Source organism: Orbicella faveolata, unplaced genomic scaffold, assembly GCF_042242905.1.
Source record: "Orbicella faveolata isolate gen_17 unplaced genomic scaffold, um_ofav_v1 contig_35, whole genome shotgun sequence".
NCBI lineage: Eukaryota > Metazoa > Cnidaria > Anthozoa > Scleractinia > Merulinidae > Orbicella > Orbicella faveolata.
In genome coordinates this window covers 11,314,821-11,337,500 of record NW_028301564.1, presented here as the reverse complement: position 1 = coordinate 11,337,500, position 22,680 = coordinate 11,314,821, and the positions used below count along the sequence as shown (strand labels likewise).

At 37.2% G+C, this 22,680-nt stretch overlaps 1 protein-coding gene across 4 annotated transcripts in view; it reads right to left on the bottom strand.

Annotated features, from left to right (window-relative positions):
- Positions 1 to 20,556, bottom strand: part of LOC110054759 (uncharacterized) — a 31,424-nt gene extending 10,868 nt beyond the window's left edge. The window contains exons 1-13 of one of the 4 annotated variants that reach the window (XM_089272506.1): positions 20,416 to 20,556; positions 20,112 to 20,268; positions 12,623 to 12,692; positions 11,093 to 11,131; positions 10,158 to 10,199; positions 8,505 to 9,334; positions 8,008 to 8,032; positions 4,962 to 5,012; positions 3,301 to 3,439; positions 3,082 to 3,170; positions 2,838 to 2,872; positions 1,058 to 1,226; positions 1 to 397 (exon numbers count right to left, since the gene is read on the bottom strand). The exon at positions 1 to 397 is cut by the window's left edge and continues 838 nt beyond it. In XM_089272506.1, coding sequence (XP_089128632.1) covers positions 1 to 397; positions 1,058 to 1,226; positions 2,838 to 2,872; positions 3,082 to 3,170; positions 3,301 to 3,439; positions 4,962 to 5,012; positions 8,008 to 8,032; positions 8,505 to 9,334; positions 10,158 to 10,199; positions 11,093 to 11,131; positions 12,623 to 12,692; positions 20,112 to 20,131 — 1,906 coding nt within the window. In that variant the 5' untranslated portion in view covers positions 20,132 to 20,268; positions 20,416 to 20,556. Of the gene's footprint in view, positions 398 to 1,057; positions 1,227 to 2,837; positions 2,873 to 3,081; positions 3,171 to 3,300; positions 3,440 to 4,961; positions 5,013 to 8,007; positions 8,033 to 8,504; positions 9,335 to 10,157; positions 10,200 to 11,092; positions 11,132 to 12,622; positions 12,693 to 17,082; positions 18,441 to 20,111; positions 20,269 to 20,415 lie in introns of those variants that run through there. The other 3 variants (XM_089272507.1, XM_089272504.1, XM_089272505.1) reach the window with 3 other exon arrangements.
- Between the last annotated feature and the right edge of the window lie 2,124 nt (positions 20,557 to 22,680).

Sequence of the window (22,680 nt, the reverse complement as noted above, 5' to 3'; positions counted from 1 at the left end):
CCTTTTTCCCAAGCTCATTACTAACAAGTTTAGCTGGGTCTGCACTATCATCTGTTTCAGGAGGAAGTTCTAGTTTTGCTGTTAATGACTCAATATCAACTCCATGATCCAGTTCAGGACTGTTGCTAAGAAGACCAGCTGAAAATGGTGCCAGACTTTCCTCCACAGCCATGGGCAAAGGGCTTTTCTTCTCACTTTTAACATGATTACCCAAATGGGAATTAAGGGAGCTCCTATTTGCATTTGCAGCAGGAGCGACCTGATTTCCCCGAACACCATCTTCTCCCACAGTGTTAGCTGCTGATGGACTTGGTTTTGTCTTAGTGGTGGGTGATGTTGAAGACTGATTAAGAGTACTGAATAAGTGATCTAAACCCCAGTTTCTTCCACTTGTATGCTGAAAATATTGACAATATTACAAAGCAACATTTTTTATGTTTCTCTTTAGTCTTTATCCTTTTAACCTTCTCTTTAGATATATGAATTCTGATATCAAACAGCTGGCACTCAAGGGAACACTTAAAATGGCTTTGGAATCTTGAGGATCTACTGCACTCAAAATAACAAGAAGCTTAAGCAATGATGATGACAACTAATGTATAGGACACGCCTAGTGAAAGATTAGTTCTTATTCACCAACGTTGCTTGAACTAAATATGTAATAACAATGTTCCGTACCACAAAGTAGCCATTGTGGGTCATGTTTTCCAAATGCTTAGAATTTGGTCATTTCACATTTTTCTTTAGCTGAGGAGAGCTATGAAATGTATGACAATTAACAATGCAGGTGCAGAGCTATTATGCTGTCTGTTAACCCTATTGTTAGTGATGTTTTTATTGCTGTTACCACCATGGTCTGCTTAAGCTCTCTACTGTCAACACAGACCTTCTCCTTATTAGTCTCCAATCACTTCATTCCTTGTAAGGAGAGTTTGTTCTACAGTGTAGTATCAAGAAAATTTTACTAGGTGATCATTTCTTAGGTTCCATGGCCTCCAAAGGTCAAAAGGAATTGAACTAATTTGTCCTTTTTCGTATTGCTTGCCTTGGCACCTACCTTGGGAGGGGAAGAAGGGACGTGAACAGGAGATTTGGCTGGTTTATTTTTTGTGTTATTGTTTGAATCTGAAGCACTTGAATCACTGTCACTATCACTGCTGTCTGAATCACTATCCTCGCTACTACTTCCACTTGAAGATGTTGAGTGTGAGCGATGACGTGTATCCCTGTTAAAACAATACAGTTTTAGAATGCTGAGGACACAATATGATACACTGCTAATGACTAACAATTTAGTTAAAAACTAGCACCCAGTGCTGGAAATAATTTTTCTTCTTTAACAGGACATGTGTCCTTTCAAATCTTCATTTTGGTCGGACATCTTATCAATTTGACTGGACATTAATTTGCATAATTGATTAGCATAATTAATTAGCATAAGAAAATTTATTAGCATACTGCAAAGATTTTCAATACAAATCGTTCAAAACTGTATTTAAATTTGATTTATTTATCACTTATGATTAACTAGATGACTTTATCTACTAGATGACTGCACCAATCTCTCCTGGTTATCTCCTGATTATATGTTCTTCAAGCAAACCTAGTTTTCTACGCAGGAGCCCATCACTAGGAGTGTGCAACTTCCTCAATTATTCCTTTCCCGGTGTTTTCACAGACCGATCTATTTTTAGTTTGAATTTACCACGAATTCAGCCCTGCAGCAACCTCAGTGACCAATCACAAGCAGAGACTTTATAATTTCACCGGAAGATTAGGTTGCCATGTCCACCTGAGGCCTCCATTTTTCCCCTTACCGATGCACGCTCATATAGAGCGGAACTGACCTTTTTTGAGGGCAAAGAAGCCTAAAAATAGACCAGTCTGTAAAAATACTGCGACATAGGCTTAGTATGGGAGGCGCAGGCACCTAATGATGGGCTCCTGACCAAAGTTGACTCTAGGGTACATACATGAAGGGCTAACAGCATATCGCAATCCACGTAATGGATAATAGGGCGATTTCTGAAAAGTACTTTATTCGGCAAGTACAGGAAAGATGAACACTTCTGCTTTATGATATGGCAGAAGCCCATGATGGGGTCCTGGATATGGCTCAAACTGTCAGTGCAGAGTCAAGGGCCCAAAATTTAAAATAATGCTTGAGTAGCCATTTGGCAAGTAAGTGATAAAAATCAAGTGAAATTTTATTCAGAAAAGAACTCAATGCATAACATCTGTAAAGAAAAAATTTCCAAGACTTTTTTGGCCGCTATCACAATCAGTATGCATACTTGACATACTCAATGCTCAAGGGTTTGCAATGCATTATAAGGCGATTTCAAACACGATCAGCTGTTTGCAAGTTTTCCGATGTGAGGGAATCCTTTACAGCAAAGCAAAAGGATCATTGCTTTCTTTTCTTATGTTGATTGATATAGAAGCAAAGATCTTTCACTAGATATTTCTGGAAGGTCATAATGACTGAGAAAATAACCGTTATTGTCAACACAGAAACATAGTCACCATTTATGGTAGCCTGTGAACGCAGACATATTTTCAGTTGTCGACTAAACCAGAATTTTTGGCCGCCAAAGATGAAATTTTAGTGGCATTGGCAACCGTACCGGTCACAACTTCGAGCCTTTTCAACAATTTATATAACCAAATTTTATGGATGGACAATGGGTGTTGGTGAAATGTTCGGACATCATGTCCGATCAAAATGTGAAATTGGCCGGACATATTCAAAATTTGGTCGGACAATGTCTGATGACTGACTGTTATTTCCAGCCCTGAGCACCTACATTGTGATTTAACAAAACAAGAAAACTCACTTGGTAGTCTTGGACAGTGAACTAGCTTGGTGATCCTTAAAGGGACAAAACAAACTGATGTCAGTAGAGTGTCAACTTTCTTCCTTTTTCAGGATGGTAACAAGTGAATTCAGGAGGATCTGGTTAATATTTCTCCAACAGAAAGTAATGAGGCACACAGGCACCTTTTCCTTCTTACAATATTCCCTATTTTTTTGCAAATATTTCACAATAAGTTTCAAAAAGTAATGAAAATGATACTTACATGTTCATCATCACTCTCATCAGTGAGCATCAAGTCATCATCCAGCAGAACCACTCCATTACAGGTGTCCTTTTTACCCTCTGTGTCTTCTACTTAGAAGCAAACAGAAAATCCAAAATCAATAACAATGCCCTACACAATTTAAAAGACTTTGTGTAAAAAATGCCAGAATCTTCAGCAAAAAGATAGCCAACAGATAAGCAGTAACAGTAAACATACCGCTAGGTTTCCTCTTAACTGGCAACACCGGTAACACCGAGTTATCCTGGATGTTATTTCTGTGAAATGCAAAGATAGAGTTTCCTCCCTTGATGGGTGTGTGGATTCCCGTGAGAGGTGGTGCAACCTGCTGCATCTCCTGTAGAAATGAGAATTTCAATTAACATTACTATGTCACCCAATTAAATGAAACAGATGTCTATTGTAAAAGTCAGACAACTGACTTTCCAGCCAAAAGTTATCAATAGCTGCACCTTGAACCAGAAAAAGCCTCTGACTAAATTATTCAACATTTAGCCAGTGAAAGTGGCCATGTTTTAGACTTAAGACTGCTCTGTATAAGACGGTGGTTAGGTTTACTACAGCTACAGATCATGCGCATGGTTAAAACAAACACAGCCCTGTTGCTACCATGTGTCCTTAACACTGGAAGATTTATTTGCATTCTAGGAGTCTTAATGAAATTCTCTTGCAAATGTTGCTTCCTTAGTTCATTATCTCTCCAATAGCTCAGAAGACTACGGCCCACCAGGCTACGGGATGTGTAGAATTTTACTGTAGCAATAAAGTGGGCTACTAGGTTTACACAGTTGAACTAAGCTGCATGGCATCCCAAGTCTATCACTGTAGTCTTTACAATGTAGTCCAGTAAATGTGGATTCACCAGTGGCTAATGATTAAGGGTGAGATGACACTCCCTGCTTTGATAGTATACATAGTACGTATCTGTCTGGTAGATGTGGCCAACCCTGCAAAATTGCTGCTGATTACAAGGCTGTGATGTTACCAGTGTTGTAAATGTACATAAACTAGCCAAATTGCCTTTTATTAAGGCTAAGAGATGTTTATCCCTGCTTTAATCAATTAATTTTTTAGCACACTGGTAGATTTTTGAAGCTACTCTAGCCCAGGGCCAGTGGCTATTGATTAAGGCTGAGAAAAGCCTATCACTGTTTTAATCAGTACATAAGTGTGGTAAAGATAAGCTGGTAGATTTTTCATTTTAGCCCAGTGGCTGTCGATTAAGGCTGACAGATGCCTATTCATGTACATTAATGCAGTACACATAGGTCAGTAGATTTTCAACATTTTCAGCTCACTGGCTGTCCATTAAGACTAAGGCCTGGGGCTGTATTACTATTTCAGTCAGTGGTCAATATGGCTGGTTGGCAGATTCACAAAGGTTAAATACACAAGATGGTGAATGATTCAGGCTTAAAAATGTTGGCCCCTTCTTTATTCAGCACATCAGTACAGACATGAGTGGATGGATTCATAAGCTACGTTTCTAATTTGGCAGCTACTGACTAGCCTACACTAAGAGGATAACAAATACTTAACTGAAACTTAAATTTCAGTCAACCCCCACAAAAATTTTAATATGTGTTCTTTAAAACAACAAAAGCAATGTTTCTCCACATGTCTGAGTTTCTATTACAGAGTAATCAAAGACACAGAAGTCATTAAAATGTAGATTCATGAGGAACTAAACTTCTCAAATTTTTAGTTAAAGGTTTATTCAAGGAACAATGAATACAAAATTTTCTGAATCTGAAACATTTGGTGCTACCCAATCAAGTCACCACACTGTGGTTTCTATCTCTGGAACTAAGAGGTGTTGCTCGATTTTAAGTCAAATAAAACAAAGTGGGATATATTACCGCAATGATTTTTTCCACGTTGGTTGGTTCATTCACAGGATGATTTTCCTGCTGGGAGGAAAAGCAAAAGAAGAACAATCATTACATAACTAAAGGATAGACATAAATAATATTGCAACACTTACATAGATCACATAAAATGGCTTTGACATGGCAAACCTTGGAAACCTGGCTCTTCCCAATAGGCCACAAAGAGTGTAGTGAGGGAAATGTCTCATTAAAAATCAAACAGTACAACATCAATAGATAGGAAGTGCATCTGACAGAATTTAAACAGCAACTCGATCAAGGGAAATTTATAAGTTATATCTCCGACACTGTTATCTCCATCTTAACAGCTGGCTTTTAAGCAATTGCAAATGAACTTTCTTTTCAGTCTATGGTCATTTAAAGGATCATGCAAGGGGAACAATGAATTGCAGAATAACCACTATAAATGACACAAAAATTTCTCAAAATTAAAGGAAAGGATCAGAACAATCTGGACTGGAATAGAAAAAGAAGATTGACAGGCTATTACATTAAAGAATTATGGTTAGGCCTTTTAGTATTCACAAACTCACTTTTCACCTGTCTTGGTACAAAATGAAAAATGAATCATTATTGGTTTACATCCCTGGGTCAACAAAATTTTAATTCCTTCTGAAGTATCTACACAAGGATGGCCTGTCATGAATACATCCTGAGGGCATGAGATGTAATTAAAGAGAGCTTTTCTTGCTTTTACTTTAAAATTTTTAATATGGCAAAAGCATTAGGGTTGTGTCATGAATTTTGTACATAGAGTTTGGATTGAAACAACCAAAACAAACCATTTAAGTGGTTATTTGAAATGTTTTCTGTTTTCTTTGTTGCTTTAGAACATTAACTCTGTGAAAATGTCCTGATGACAATAACAAAAATTTTCTTTCAAATAATTACTCAAAGTTATATTACTTGCCTTAAATGAACGAACAAATCTAATAAAAACCACAGCCACATGAATTTTGTGATAAGAAAAAAGGGAAAAGAAGCAGCATATCTTCCTTTACACATGAATTATGATTAAAATTTCAAAGTTGACAAATTTAGATTTATTCAAGAGCAACAGTAAAATTAAGGTCTAACTGACAAACACAAACCATCAAATTTATGATTAAAGAGAACCCATTAGAGATGAATATGTGACAGCAGTTTAGCATCTCCAGCTTCACTTAACATGATAAGGATATTTCTCACCAAACTCCCCCCTCCCCCCCTTTCCCTAAAAAATAACACATTGTATATTGTACCAAACAACTAATAACTTCTATTTTTTGCTACCACATAGTGTGATTTGTATTTTAATTTAACAAAAAAGAAAAATCCTTTGTTAAATTGGAACTGAGTATTGTTGCGACACCTGGTGTTGAAAAGCAGATATTCCAAATCAGCTGACTATATTTTAGTGCGATTGTTATGCAAATCACTATACTGGCAAAAACAACATAAGAGACATTTTTTTGTCAAAAACAGTGACTTTCTGGTTATTACTGTTAAAAATCTTGGACAGTGAACCCACAAAATAAAGCAGAACTAAATGTATCTGAAATGATCAAGCACACTCGCCTCAAATTTCAATCAACACTACAATTCACCAAAACACATCTGCTTTATGAGGAGGAGAAGATATTCTTTCAAAGACAACCAAAACAAAATTCCAATTTTAATCTAGAATTCAACGTGGTTTAATAAGATGACCACATGCAAATTTCCTCAAGGTGATCACAACTTACTCAAAGTTAACAGCCCTGTTCTTAAGGTAATAACACATCAACAAAATATACAAGGAACAAGCAACAATAACCATACAAGTTATGAAATGAAAATTGATCAGTCAATGTCTAAACCACATCACCATCACTCAAGTTTCAATCAGTTTAAGAGTTTTCTGTGTGGGTTTCTATCTTAGCAAGAATAATTTATTAGTATTCTATTGTGGCCGCCACCCACACAAAGACTAAACAAAAGAAGATTTACTTAAACAGAAGCTCTTTCATGCTGCAAAGCAATCATTCCAGTAATTAGCAACAGTTGGAAATAATGCTTGCCACTTTTCAAAAATTGTAATTTTATATAAATATAATTTAATTGCCCGCAAAACTCAACATAGTATGATGGAAGATGAGCTAAAAAAAGAGGAACTAAAAAAGGAGCTAAATTAACCCACAGTCTCAGCTTACTTCTTTGAACACTACCATTTAACTAATAGTATGAAAGTCTACAAGGATTGCCTTAAATTGGTTACTAGAATTAAGCGATAATCAAAATACATCTGTTAGTTGATGATTTTTAAGAAGGAAATAGATGTTAAACATCACTTTATAATTATGGACAACAACAGCAACAGTATGTCAATGCATAAAGATTCATGCTTATTGCTTGTTTGTTCCATCTAAAACATCCAACAAATTAAAATGTGCTTCTAATTTACATGTACAGTGAGTTCATACAGTTGCAAAACTATTGTAACTGTGATTCAGAAAAAACCTTTCTAATAACTGGAGTAAGAGAATAAACTTTGTTGAAAAGACTGGTTATTTAGCCGACACTCAAACATCTAAAGCTGTAAAAATAATATATTTTCTACAGAAAACCTGACAAGTGCAATGCTATACTCTCTTGCAAAAACTTAAGCAGTCAAGGTGTAATAGCCATATCCATGTTGCCTTTGCCTCTTTTTCAAAACGGGTCCTTGTGCAAATCTTTTCATATGAAAATGAGTAGGTGCAATACATTTTTTTTTTTTTTTGCCTGAAGGCTTGTTTTGATAACTTGATACAAAGACAACAGACAACTGGGAAATGGCCTATTACATAACTTTGTGTAATTTCTACACAACTACAAGGATAAGAAGCAGAAACAATCACAACACACAAGGAATCTTCTAAAAACAGATTGAATCTAACATAATAATGTTGCAGTGATGTTTCAATCCTCCTAAAAATTCATTTTAAGTTACATTTATAAATCCTTTATTTTCTCTATCCATTTCATGTGTTCAAATGAAACAAATTTGTAACCCTACCTCCACTGAGGATGCAGCAAGATTCCTGAAGACAAAGAGAAAATGTAATTAGATGCAAACGATTTCCTAGGAAACAAACCCCTGGATACACATGCTCATATCCTGTCTGTGCAGCCATTTTTAAACCACTCTCACCCTGCTATAGCCATGTTGAAGATGTGCATAATATACGGCACAGAAATAGGATGTTCAGAGTTTTAACTACTGAGAAATATTCCTTTACAAGGTCAACATGGTTAATCCTGCCAGGAATGAAACTTTACCCTAAACGAAAGATATCCTTCCAACTAATGCTATCAAAATTGTGACAAATTTAACTCATATTATAAAACAAAATTTTTAGTAACAAGTTGGAAAATGTAATAGCAGCTGCCTTGTTCAAGACTCACCATAGATGAGAAGCGACACCTGAAAAGAGGGACACCACCTGTATTCTACATAAGTAGAATTCACTTGTGAATGCTGCACTCTGATTGGCTGATTTACTAATTTCTTACCGTTCAGGCATAGAGAGTTTGGGAGGTTTACTCTTGTTGCTAGAGCTGACTTTAATGGTCTGTTCTTTACAGCTTTTGCCATTCTCTCTTTCGCTGTGGCTTTTGCCTTCCTTTTGTCCTTTAATTTTGACTGCTCCTTTGTCCGTTTCCTTGCCATCACTTTGATGAGATTTAAATGCACCATTAACCACAGTCTTAACCTCAGCCTTTTCCATTTCAGTTGATTTAGATGGAGTAGTATCTTTAAGAGTTGGAGATTTCAAATGTGATAGTGTCTTTTCTGTTTCAACTGCCTTGGATGGAGTAGTTTCGTTTAGACTTGGAGACTTCAAATGTGATAGAGTCTTTTTTGTTTCAGCTGAGTTAGATGGAGTAGTATCTTTAACAGTCGGAGACTTCAAATGTGATAGGGTCTTTTTTGTTTCACCAGACTTGGATGGAGTAGTTTCTTTAAGAGTTGGAGACTTCAAATGTGATGAGGTTGAGTTCTTAGATGAAGCATTAGTGTTGTGTGCCTTGTTGATCACAAGAGGGGATTTTGTAGCTGAATGTCCAGTACCATTTAAAATGCCATCGACTTTCTGATTTTTTAAACTTTTCACTTCTTCTTTGGAAAGTTTGCTGGCAGTTTTTAAACATGCCTGTTTGTTAGGTAATGCAGCCTTAGTTTTCTTTAGTTCACTACAGTTCTTCGAGTCTTTGAACTTTGGATCAAAGATGAACTTCTGGTCACCTTCTACAGGAGTTTGTGGTAGTCTTTGAATGCCTAGCAGATGACTGCCATGTCGAAGAAGAGATGATCCAATAGTGTCAAATTTCCCCAGTGTGGCCTGTTAAAAACAAAACCACATCAGCAAGCATCATTTGAAATATCAATGAGCCACTTCTTGCAAGCATTTCGAAAAGGTGCATGGGATTGTTGTCCTTTGGAAGATAGTGACAAGTTTGTATGTTCTTTATAACAAAATGGCTGGTCAAGATGCTTGAAAGCAGTTTGGCAAAGTTGTGTTCCCAGGCACTCAATAACGAATTTATGCAAATCACCAAAGTGATGCCAACAAGGCTTAGGACATAACAAAGTAAAAGGTTTCATCAGCAGGAAAAACAGCTTGCATATAAATAATACAAATTGGAAAACTTCTTAGTTTTCCCAGAAGTTTCCCAATGCATAAAAATAGAATGAAAGTGCCAAACTGTGTTCCTTGGAGAAAAAGATCTAGATATTCCAAAAAAAAAAAAAATTAACCTAGAATATAAATCAGTCTGCACTCCATATTGCGGTGGCATTTCCTCTAATTTGCCAAGCTCTTAATGAATACCTTGTTATTGGTAAAATAGCGCCATTTGGTGGTAGACGCTTCAAACTAAGAGGTGGTCACCAAGTAACACATCGACAGACATTTCAAGACAACAGTTTGGCCCTGATACTTAGGGGAAGTAAAATATAACATATTGCATTGAGGCAGATAGATGAATAATTTTATTGCTTTGCACTCCCAGACCTTGTATACGTGTTAGAATTGCAATATAAAATATTGTCTTTCAACCAAAAGGGGAAAGGAGAACCAAAAATATCATGTGGGGTCAGTCCAATTTAAGACCTCCTTTAATTCAGGAATCTGAGAGAAGAGATGAATGGCAATTTTGTCTTACCTGAATTTTTTGCTGAAGAGCATCCTCCACTGAAGGCTGAACCTAGAAGTAAAACAAACAATTCAAATGCAATTCTTATTCTCTTATATTGCTTAAAATTAAAGAATGACCCTGAAATGCATAAATGCATTTTGTTTATTCTGGTGTATGGAAATATAATTATTATAAAGTGTATGAAAAAAAAAAGAAAAAAACCAAATTGTACCAGGGGTAATATTGTGTCACAACAGGTCTATAACAAAATATTTTCAGAGTTTCTATAAAGTCTTGTGAGTTCTGAAAAACTTTCTCAAAAGTTTCTATGACTCAATATAGACAAGAAAATATTTTTAACTTCTTTTAAGAACTGTGAGAAAAACAAAGGAAAATCACTTGAATAATTTGATTGTGTAAATGTAAATTTTTGTTGCACATACTGTCACAGCTCCATGTAGTACTGTTTGTAATGTCAGCTTTTATTCTGTACTTTTTTACAGGATGGTTTCTTAATAACCTAATTCAGAGCTGCTGGTCACCAATACTCTGTACATGTTACCATAACTGGAGTGAAAATCTCTTTCTATTTACAGTGAAACCTCAATATAACAAAGAACCAAGGGACTAGCATATTAAGGTTGTCCTAGTAATCCTGTAATCAGAAATTTCAACATCCCCAAAAATTCATAGTATTTAAAAAAAAAAAAGAAATCCTCCAAGAATATTTCAGGTTGCTTCTTACACGTAGGAAATTTTTGTTTATTTTTTAGATTATGGTACAAGGATGATCTACATATGTTGTTACTTGCATAATCAGGGCAGCAGCACTAATCATTGCTTTTCACTGTAATGTCTCTGTTCTCTTGTCTCTTATAGTACACCATGTGACAACAAAACCACCTGACAACATTAGAGGATTGCCTGAAAGAAAGATGCAATAACCACAATATCTGACATACCTTTTTGGGTTCTGGAAATAATGGGTGCTCAGCAGAGTTCTAAAATGTAATACAGAAACTAATTAGTATTAAGTTTCCTTCACATAGTAAATAAGTCTGTAAATTTTAGGCCAATGTTTTAAAGTTTGCTAACTGTGGACATTACAAAAATGTGACTTTTTATACGATATGTCAAAGAACATACAGCCAAACAGAATCAACAGTATTACTTGCAACCTTCCCATCATGTGCTGCATGTATGCCACTCTCCCTTAATTAATGTACCTACACAGGCTGTCTTTTTAGTTTTCTTTGAAACAAATGCAACTCTGATAAGAGCAGTTTTAATTGGCAGTAATTTCTTCAAAGCAAACTCAAAACCATTATCCAAACAAGTAGCAACTGGATCAATATCAGAGCCACCAAACTTAGGCAACAGAAATTCTGTTATTCTAACATACATTGCATGAATGTTCTCCACCTTAAAGCTTGTGCATTAAGATCTGACCTCCTGACTACAAGTTTGATAATATTTGTCTCGCTGGTAACCAATGGATATTTCAAGTCAAAACAATCTGTACCGAGTCACTTTTTGGAACTCTTGAGCCTTTATATCCACACAGAATTATCTCAGTACTCAACATTAAATATTTCCCTTAAAATCTACATTTATATTAATGTTGTATGACTGCATAAAGTGATCACATCCCTCTTGAATACATGGATGTTTTATGTTTTGTAAAGAAAAATGTCTCATTTATAATATCATTAAATCAAATACAGTTTTATCTATTTAGAGCTAAGCTGTGATTCTAGTAAGTAATTTGAGCAATCACAACAGATAATTCCAGGTTCAACAGGGGGGCTAATGAAAGTTCGACTCTTGATAACGGAAACTTTACAAGTCAGGAATTGACTTCATAGTCTTGGAATTCTCTACTGGAACCATTACAAGGTGCATACAAGATTAAATTTGGTAGACATTGTAAATGTAAATTGAAATGTTTCAAGTTTAAAGTTTAAAAAAATGATCCTGCATTTGCTGAACGTGATATTTCTCAGGGAGCTTTACAATACTTAGATTGGTTATTAACAATATTGTGGTCTACCACACAAAGATAATGACACAGATCAACCAATATTGCCAATATGACCTCTTGAACAAAAGAAAAATATAAATAATGACCATCAGTATCACAACAGATCAAAAGAAGGTCAAACATTTATTAGTTGTTGTTGCCTAAGCAAGAGAAGCCACTTGTCATCTGTCCACAAGCTCAGAGGCCTGGCTTGGTCATCAAAAAAAAAATATGTAACTAATTTTCCAGACCTGTGCTAACATGTATTAACATACCAAGTATCAACACAAACTGTAAACCCCCAATGTAGCATTACACTTCTGCAAATAATATAATGGTAAATTGAAGACAATATTGATCTGCAAGTCAATGGTTTTCATTATTCTCACGGTCAAGACAAAGCCATGATGACTTAACGAGAAATTAGATGCTGAGACTATCGAAACTAAAAGAATGAAATGATTACACTCACAGAGGCCTGCCTTGATAGTTTTGCTCTTCGTCGTCGTTCCTCTTCTCTCTCTCGCTCATGAATTGCTAATCTGAATTGAAAAGACACACACATGTTTAGTTGGTCACAGGCACTCACATAAAAAAGTGGATTATTTCTTTGATGAGTATAACTGTAAATGTGGCTAAATATGATTTAGGCAAAGTTAGACTCAAACCAATGCAGTCAGCGGTTTCTCCCTTCACAGTACATGACCTGCCGCCAAGCCCTCTGGAGACTTGCAGGGCTTTGTGTCTCACTGCATTACACGTGCAGTGCTGCTAGCTGATTGTTGCGGATCATTTGCTCTGTGTTTTAGCGAATTTTTGTGGATTCCCACCCCTTTCCCCTCCCTCCCTCTCGGTTGCTGGCCTCTAGGTAAGTATGGGTCAGGTAAGTTGTTTCCACTGATTCATTCAGTGTGACGGTGCCAGTTAGCAGCCACTTCTGGGGGTGGTTCCCGCTTCCAGGGTTGCCATGGATACCTCCCCTTCCGCTTATTGCTTCTGCTCCCCACTAACCTTACAGGCACCAGTTCCCAAGCTCATCTATTTGTGATGAGTATAATGAGTATAACTGTAAACTATTATAACATAAAACAAGTTAGCATAACATTGTAGATCCAGACCATAAAATTAAGAGGTTTTTGGACCAAAGGTATAGCTACATATCCTGGCCCCAGTAATTTAAGGGATATCATTATATGGCTAGCGTCACGAGCGGGCAAGATGAATCAAATCCTGCGTTGTGATTGGCTACCCGAGCAGGCAAGATGGAGCTATCTTGCCTGCTCGGGACTACCCACCGTGTCCCACAAGAAAAATTTCCCTGAAAGCCATATAATAAATCCTTTATTGACCAAGCTTGTTCGGTCAAGATGGCTGGTTATTGGCCTCATTCTTTTTTTGTGAGTTTATGGACCTTGACTACGTCTCGCTCCATAAACACGCAAAAAAGAACTTGGCCAATATCCAGCCATCTTGACCTCACACTTGGTCAATAACCCATACACCCTGTATGCAATTATCATCATCTAACATAGTAGTCATTATTAAAAAAAAAATGGTCTCATGTGGACAGGAAATCTTTACTATCTGTTACTCGTAAATAGCAGATTCCCTGACATACAACTGCACACCAGTTTGCCATGTTATACAGGTAAAGCACTACAGAAGATTTGTCCAACAAGATCATGTGTGCACTGCACAACTGCAGATCATCTGGTTATAAGAACACAAATTATTGACAGTTACAAAACAATTATCCCTAACAAATCTTGGAGAATATTGCCCAATGTTTGCCTGTCAATCTTGCTACATTTAGGTAAATGTAGGTATATGCAATAATGCACACCATTTTGTAGAATAGTATTGCTAAATATTGATTATCAACAATCAACACAACTGTGATAAATTTTTTAAGTGTAGGCAGTATATATTATCATTGGAGTTTCACATTTTACTTCAGAATATATTTATCTAAACTCCAAGACCAAGATACATTTTTTCAGCATGTACGTACATTTTTGTAGCTCCAGTTATACTAATTCTTTCCTTTCATTGCAATGGACTTAGTGTCCACATAATGATACATCTTGTAGGTATAATTGCTTAAGAGATTGTAAGTTTAGCATATTTTAAACAAAAGCACCAAAATCAAGGTTCTCATATTAACCTACATGTAATAAAAAGAAAATACTGCTGTCAAGATTTTTTTTCTATGTATTGTCATGCGTACTTCACACTTCAAAGTTAAGTTTTTACAACTGCTGAAGCTAGTCAGCACAAGTCAAACAACAGAGATTTCTTCCCAAAATGGAATTAAAAATAAAAGTAGGCCTTTCTTTTTTCAAACTGGCATTAATGTCTATTTTGTTTTAAGTTCTTTTTTTGCCATAGAGGGGATTCTTTAATTACTGCTTTTACATCACAAGATAATCTCCCAACTAATGACAAACTTGCCAGTGTTTGTAACACAAATCACATGTCACATGTCTGGGGCACATGATCAAAATAATGTTTTTCAAGTCAAATAAAACAAAACAGTGATATCTAACTTTCATATAATAAAACTTACAATTCAAGTGTCTAACTATAACAAATTAAATAGTAAATCAACAGGGATTTCCCAAGCTACAACGAGCACAAAGTATTTAAAGCAAAACTCAAAGCCTTTTGTACTTGTAAAAGCATTTCCATAACATTCCTAGCCATGCCTAGGAAATTCTTAAACACACTACAATTATTCATCAAGTGGCCACTATTTACTTTCTTTAAAAAAATGTCAAGCAGTGAGAGAATATTTTTTACAACTAGAACTTGTAAAAGTTATTTTTATAAAATGCTTTACAGAGTTATTTCACTATTACATTCAAGCTGTTTGCTATTATTAACTGTAGATTATTTCAACAACAATGATTGGGTATGGGTGAATCATGCCACATACTGCTGAAGGAAAAAAAAGTTTGAGAGTCAGACACAAGATCAGCATACGTTTGTTACCAATGGAAATTAAATTTTATCCTGTTACTCAACAGGATCACGGACTGCAAAAAATTCACCAATTTTGTACTGGAAACCAGATCTCTCGTATCTTAGTTCATACATTTCTCTCTGGCCAAACCATCTCCTTAGATACCACAAACTACATTAAACACAGACCTAATAACCATGTATAGCAAACATTTGACGAAAGCCTGTCAATGTTTGCATTGCCTTTTGACAGAAAATACTTGCAAAGCAGTGTTAATGCTGTGGTTTGTATTGGCTCATAATGGGTTCGATTCAACAGTCAGCTGGTCAAAGACGCGATCACAAGTTCGTAACATTTGCTAGGAACTGGTGTCAAAGATAACACAGAGATTTCCCAATCCGAGTTGCACTAAACGTGTGGTATACACATGTAGCGAAGGTTGCCCCAAGAAATCATTATAGCGTATAACATTAGACATAGCATTACCGTCGAGTGTCTGAGATGTCCAGTGCAGAAATCTAAACAGCAGGCCCTTGATACAAAACTGAAAGCCCACTTGGGAAAAATAATTCGAATGCAGGTACAGATGTTGATTTCAAGTAACGCCAAATTTCCGATGAAATGCGGTTTCGGTATACTGCTACAAAAGAAAAGATTGCCATTCCCAAAACTCAGGAAGTTAAAATAATTGTTTATGAACCAATTCTCGGTAATAATAATCTTTACATTTCCTGCCAACGAACGCAATAAACAAAAAAACCTTCCAGACTTTCAAATTGTGCATAAATAGACTATTTCGGAAACAGATCTGTTCTAAAAATTTACTAGCAATATTTGGCGGAAGCTGGTCCGTCTGATGCTTGAAAGCCATCTGTCTGAAGTTTTTCCCCACGAAATTACACAACAAACGCGTACATACAAAACGTGCCCATTGAAATGGGATGAAATTCTTAATTTACTAAAAAAGGAATTAAATCTATTCTTGTCAATTCTCAGAGGGCAGAGTGACTAGCATCACATCATCCAGATATTATACCAAGAACCGTTTCACCTTATGCAGTCATCGAAGAAAAGGAAACAAAATTAACACCAGGCGAAAGACGAAAAGTTTGAATGTACTTGATCATAAACAAATTTATCGCCGACGTGCCAACAGTCCACAATAATGGAACACTCGTTATTAAACTCGACGGCGTTGCAATAAAAGAAAGTGAATTTTCCCGAAATGTGAACTTGGTTTCTTTAAGTTTTGTAAGACCAAGTCTTACGATTTCATAAACACGCAGAAAATCTTCTCTTCCCTTTCCATAACCGAGGATATGAAATATCAGACGATAAAATGAAGTGCAACGAGTATGTGTCGAATGATATTAGACTCAAAGAATAATTGCTTCAGATCGCGAGCAAAAAGCCACAAACAAAAGATGTTAACTCTTAAATCATGAGCAATACCACGATCAGCCCTTATTGTTTAGAATAGAACATATCAGTTTAACGACTTTCGGGAATTATTTCAACGACGTGACGTATGAAACGTTCAGAATTTACGACAATCCTCGATAGAATTCGAAACCGTAAAATGACTCCGTGATCTTCGTACGAAGGTAACTTGGCTTGCTAAACTGTTCCGCTGGGTATAACTCGGTAACAACAAAGTGCAAGAAATATAAGAAATGGGTACGGAAGTTCACTCTCCCTCGCATAGATTCTGAGGGGGCGGCAAAATGAACACGGAATTAAATCGTAAACTTTCTATAGCAAGATCACCGAAATTTTGCCCCTTACCTAAGTTACGTTATAAAACAGGGATTACTCAGACAACGGGCGTTTTCTCCCGACAAAATTATCATAAGTTTGCCGACAACATTGTCTATACACTACCATACAAGCCTGTTCAACGCGCCATGTTGACGAGAACTATGTTCTAACGCATACGAAATAAAAGCTCCAAATCTTTTTAAAGCACTTACCCCGACGACATTCCCCCAGTGTGAAAATTTGTACTTCTCAGGCTAGTACTGGTCTGACTTCGACTCATAGCACAAAAAATCCCCGTGGAAGTTGAGAGAAGACGAGCAATGCAGTGCCCAATATATCAGAAGATTTCGCCGCTCTACGAAAGAACATCAACACAGTGTAGTGTGCTGTTCGACAACCGAAGGTAAACTCCGCGCCACAAAACAAGGTTAACGCCAGTTAAGAAAGAGGTGATTCCTCAGACAATTCGAGAGGAAGTCAGCGCCTTTGAAGCCTTGCTTTCTGTGCCTACATATTCGATACCCTGCTAAACAAAACCAGTTCAGAATTTGAAGTCCTTCATCCGCTAAAAATCTGGAGATTTCGGGCAGCTGTGTGACGCACAATTCACACCCCACGTGACGAAAACGACCTTTTCATTGGTCGAGCACCTGCCAATCAACCAGCCATGAGAGATACAACCGGAAATGGGGCTTCCCTCATTCGACGCGAAAAACACAAGCACCGGATGTCAAAAGAAAGTTACTATTGAAGGTAAGAAAAATTCTTACGACGTTGTGAAACCTATTCTATTCATAATAAGTGACAGAATATCATCAGCCTTTTTTGACGTATATTCTTACTCTTTTCTTCACGCGGCACGAGATCAAAATGTTACAAAAGCTGCAAAGAATGAAGAAATAAAACTCGTTTTGGACTGACAGACTTATATGTCTTTATTGGACATAATTCATTCAAATTATGAGCAGAACCTCTATTATTTCCTACAATAGCTCATTACGTTTAGCAGATCGACTTTGAAGAGTGGAATACTCTCCAAATCATCGAATATGTGAGAGCTATACTTCCCTTGGAATGGATTACGCAACAACACCCACCCTATCGCTAACTGAATTGCTATTTACTATCTCTCTCTCTGCACCATTATAATGTGTAATACTCACTTTCATACTGCATATATGTTTTTTCTAAATAAAAATGAAAAACGGAGACGTAATCCTGTCTAATATTTACAAAAACTAAAATGCGCGTGACGACCTGGTTAATAGAAAGTAAGAAGAGCCTTACCTAAACTAAACTACTAAGCAGGCGACAGTAATGTATTTTTATCTTCGCTTAAGACTGTTTAATTTTCAATATTGAACTTTGGAGTGGTCACTAAGTCATAAATTTGGCACCATTATGGCATATTTGGCATAATAAGAGCGTGTAAGATAGTATTATGCATTTTATTGTAGATGCAAGTGTCAAAAGTACACAAAACTAAAACGCGCTCTCCGACATTGTGCAATTACTGTCTGGAAACATGGTGGTCTACGTATAGCCGTACTCACAACTCGCCCTCCTCCTCCCTCCCCCTCCCCCCCCCTCCCCCCTCTTCCCACTTCCCACTTCAGTCCCCGTAGAGGAAAAACGGATGTTCCCTTCATCCCGTTTCTGTAGTAATTTGCTCCTTGGTCGACCTCGCCAAGCAAAACAATTTAGGCTCCAAGTTCCTTAGCTTTCTCTTTCTTTGAAGTTCAGCTAAGTCAACCCGAAAAGAAATACTCGAGCGAAATAGATTTAACGAACTTCGCAGACCTTCAGTAAAAAGTAGTCACAGCACAAATGGCTGCCATGTTTGCAAACTGAGAAGCGAAACCAGTAACTAAAACTGCAGGCAGAACACAAGCTCGGGGCAGGGACGAAACATGACAAAATATGAGGGTGTAAAACGTTTCCAGACTTTGCATTTGTATCCCAAAAATGTTATTTGTCTTGCAAAGTCAGCACAGGCTCTCGGCCATCAAGTACCGCGTACGTTAAAACGTCGATGCAGTTGTTTCGTGGTCAGTTTCCTCTACCTCTCGGGACGCTATCAGCTGACATGTTCAGTCTCAGTCAAGGTGTAGCTTCTCCCTATCAGTCTATTTTGTTTCCACTGTCTCAAAGCATTTGTCCTGTGATCTCCCACACTCTGGTGTTACTGATAGTATTTGGCCAATAGATACAAAGGATTCTCAGGATTCTGCGCAATTTAACGTCTGTCGATGAAAGTCCATATATAGCTTTGAAATGAACGTCTCCATCTTTGTCTAAGTCTGGGACTCCATGGAGCATGCAGTACAGACATTTTAAAGCTAAATATTCTCGTTTTGTGACTTTTGTGATCACTTTCGATCTTTCAATATATTGCATGGCAACCATTCCTCCTGTGTTAGTTACGCGAGTGGTGTTACACTCGTTAGATTTATTTGTTGTTCATATGATCTTTGTGTTACATTATTGCGTAACATTGATGAGAAGTCTCAGTTTAGGTGAAATGGCTTCAATTTTTTTAATTCGTGACTGGGATTGCTGGTATAAAAGTTGGTGTTGTGTAAGAGCACAGTCCTCATTAACTATACCTAAAAAGATAAAAGACAATAAAATGTCTGAGGTCTTCTCAGGGGAGACCCTTGATCCCTTCAAAAATTTCGCATTTTCTCCCTTGTTCCCAAATAATTTAATTCTATAGTTACTTAATTTTTTTTTCGCAAAATTTAAAGTTCCCGTTTAGAGGAAAGTTATCCCTAGTTCCCTCAAGTTAATCAAAAAATATCCCTTGTGCCTCTGACGTAAGTGATCATATCCAGGGATACCCTGTTCAGCCGCCTATTAAACATTTCTGGACATGTAAAACACTGCTGACATTTTTAACATGGAAAGCAGTCAATATCTTCAATTGCTACACATCAGGGAAGTGATAAGCTTTTGTGCACAGCCGGAAACTCATTTGTTAAAAGAAAACTTCCTTGACGCACAACTAGATACACCTGACCTAAAGTGTAACCCTCAACTCACTACATACTGTGTCACCCAGAGCCTGTAACCGCCTATATCAACACCGAGAGAATACTACATAAGCTTTACTTATCTTTCTGGTTTTTGTTTAGCGATCTTACACTTTTTCTAGCAAGTCCAGTTCTTCACCGAGTTTATAATACCTCTGAGAAACTGAACGGTCTTCAACAGCTAGTTAACAAATTGTTGTCTTTAGTACCGTTTTCTGGTCGCGCTCATAACAGCCGGAGCCGGGGTGCAAACAATCGACTTAATCGGCTTTTTCAGAGCTTTGCCTTCAGTTCTTGCAGCTGATTTACAAGGTCTGAGGGAATGTGATGGAGAAGTGTCAGTGTGCTTGCTTCAAGACCGAGCCTCTGCAGTTGAACAGAAAAGAAATTAAAGTAAACTGCGATGTGTATAGCAATGTTAATTAAGGGCTGATTACAGCGACAGCGGTGGTAGTATAAAAGGAGCATAAGTTAAAGTAAAGCTTTCAGTGTAAACTTCAGTTATATACATACCCACCAGGCGATCAAAAGACTGTGTAACGCTTGAATTATTTGCGGTCGGAACGTTCGGCACAACCTTACAATATGGCACGTATTCAAAACAAATTTTAACGGTACGTGCCTAGATACGTTTTTGACCGAGGTCCAAAGAAAAACCACTTTGAAATCCGATCCGCTGATAGATCTTGATAGTATGAAGCAATCTGATAGTCCCATTTGCGACCAACTGTCGTCCAACTGATTCGTCTTGAAACCTTTTTCAACGGAGATCAAACCCGTCTTGGTGGGCCAATAAATAAGTCGTTACGAGTTTAAAGTAGTCATCGTGTGTCGAGAACTCTATTCAGTCCTGAATAATCATGAACATTGAAACCCTGAAAACAAAGTTCTTTCGAGAAAGATTACCCGTTCCGCCTGACCGAAGTTCTTTCATGTCACGTTTTACTGAGTTGTATAGATAACACTCCCGGAGTAAAATTAAAATCAGTGAAGAACACAATCGAGTGAACATGGTTTGAATCTTGTTATCCTTCAAGAAGACAACAGAGAAGTCGAAGAGTTAGATCGAGGGGACTGGGAAAAACTTTTGAAGAAACACCCATCAAACGTGAGGTCTTTGGCAAAAAAAAAGGAAAGAAAGACATGAAAACGCTTCAACGAGGTTAAAGTTGCTTTGTTTTGTGAAATTGTATGCAAGTTTTAGTCAGAACTGCAGGAAGAAGCCAAGAATTATTTCAACAACTCAATACTACCATGGTATGGGAGCATCTGTTGTACTGAGGACCTCTTCGTATGAGCCCGGTAACCGGGCTGGCTCGGTTATCGGGTCGAATTTTGTTGTCGGTTCATATGGGAAATTTCAGCCCAGTCTACCGGGATAAAATCCAAGAAACACAACCAAAATGGTGGAACATAAACTTGTATCGTTCGCGGCTGTCGCAGCTTTGTGGACCCTTGCAACTTTACTACTAAAGCTAATTCGCCTACTCCTAAAGTGGAAATACATACAAGGCAAAAATTATCCCATTTTGGCCGCTATGTTGCGAAAGCGAAGCTATTTCGTCTAAAAAGTTGTGTCCCGGTTACCCGCGGCCGGGCTGGAGTGTTCATATGGGAAAATTTTCATCTCGGTTACCGAGATCTCGGTCGCAAAAACCCGAGATCTCGGTAACCGGGCCAGCCTGGCTTCTCATATGAACACATCGAAGTTTTCACGAAGGAAAGAGAAGCGAGGCGAGATCTCGGAAACCGAGCCAGCCCGGTTGCCCGGGCTCATATGAAGAGGCCCTGAATCGATTTGATGAGTTTGCGATACTTAAAGAAATGCCTTCGTGCATAATCGACCATGACTAACACAGTGGTAACACTGGTGACAATCGACATGACGAGACTCATTAGGAAGTGGCTGTGACGACTAACAATTGATGAAGAATTTAAAAATAAAACTTTAAAAACGTGTTGCCAACCTTTGCAATGATTTTCCCTTGGTTAAATTTCTTATTTCCATCCTGCCTGTATAAGATGTTGGTTGAACGCCAGTTTTACTGATAAGCTCAGCGCTAAATCTTGCTCTGCATAGTATCACTTAGACTTACTTTATATTATAGTAAATTTTCAAAGTTAAATTAATGCTACCAAAGACGTTGATGTCAAAGAAATTGAACTCAAATTTACTTACTGCAGGCAGATGCTACATGCACGGATTTCTATGATCTGCTATGAGGTACGTCCGAGTTTGGTGACAGCCAGTGTTTTATATGACCCATAGTGAATAGAAAACCCATGGTATGGAGGTTATCCCGTGCGGGCAAAAATGAACTTAACTCTTCTTCCCACAAACGAGTCACAAAAGTGGATTCTTCTTTAATTTAGTCCGCTGAAAATATTTTTTAGTTCCGCTTGTAAATGAGTTATAGATTTTCTTAACGGCCTCTTACGTATATCTTTGAATTACGAATGAGTTCACTCAAGAGATCAGTTCACTTTCATATATAACGACCAGTGTAAATTCCTCGTTGCTAGAGCTTTCGCACGATTACTTTTTTATTAGGTGACCTGGAAAATTATGAAAGCATGGGCATTGATTTTCGCTACAGTGCAAATTAAAAAAAAAAATGATAGGTTTTGTCGCTCTCAGCACTGTGTTTCTTAATTTATTTAGTTATCGTTATTAATTTATATAGTCATCGCCCTATTCTCGTTTTTACTAAGTCAGTCAGTCTCTCAGTCACTCAGTCAGACAGTCAAATTTTTATTCGAAATAAAGTAAGAACTCGT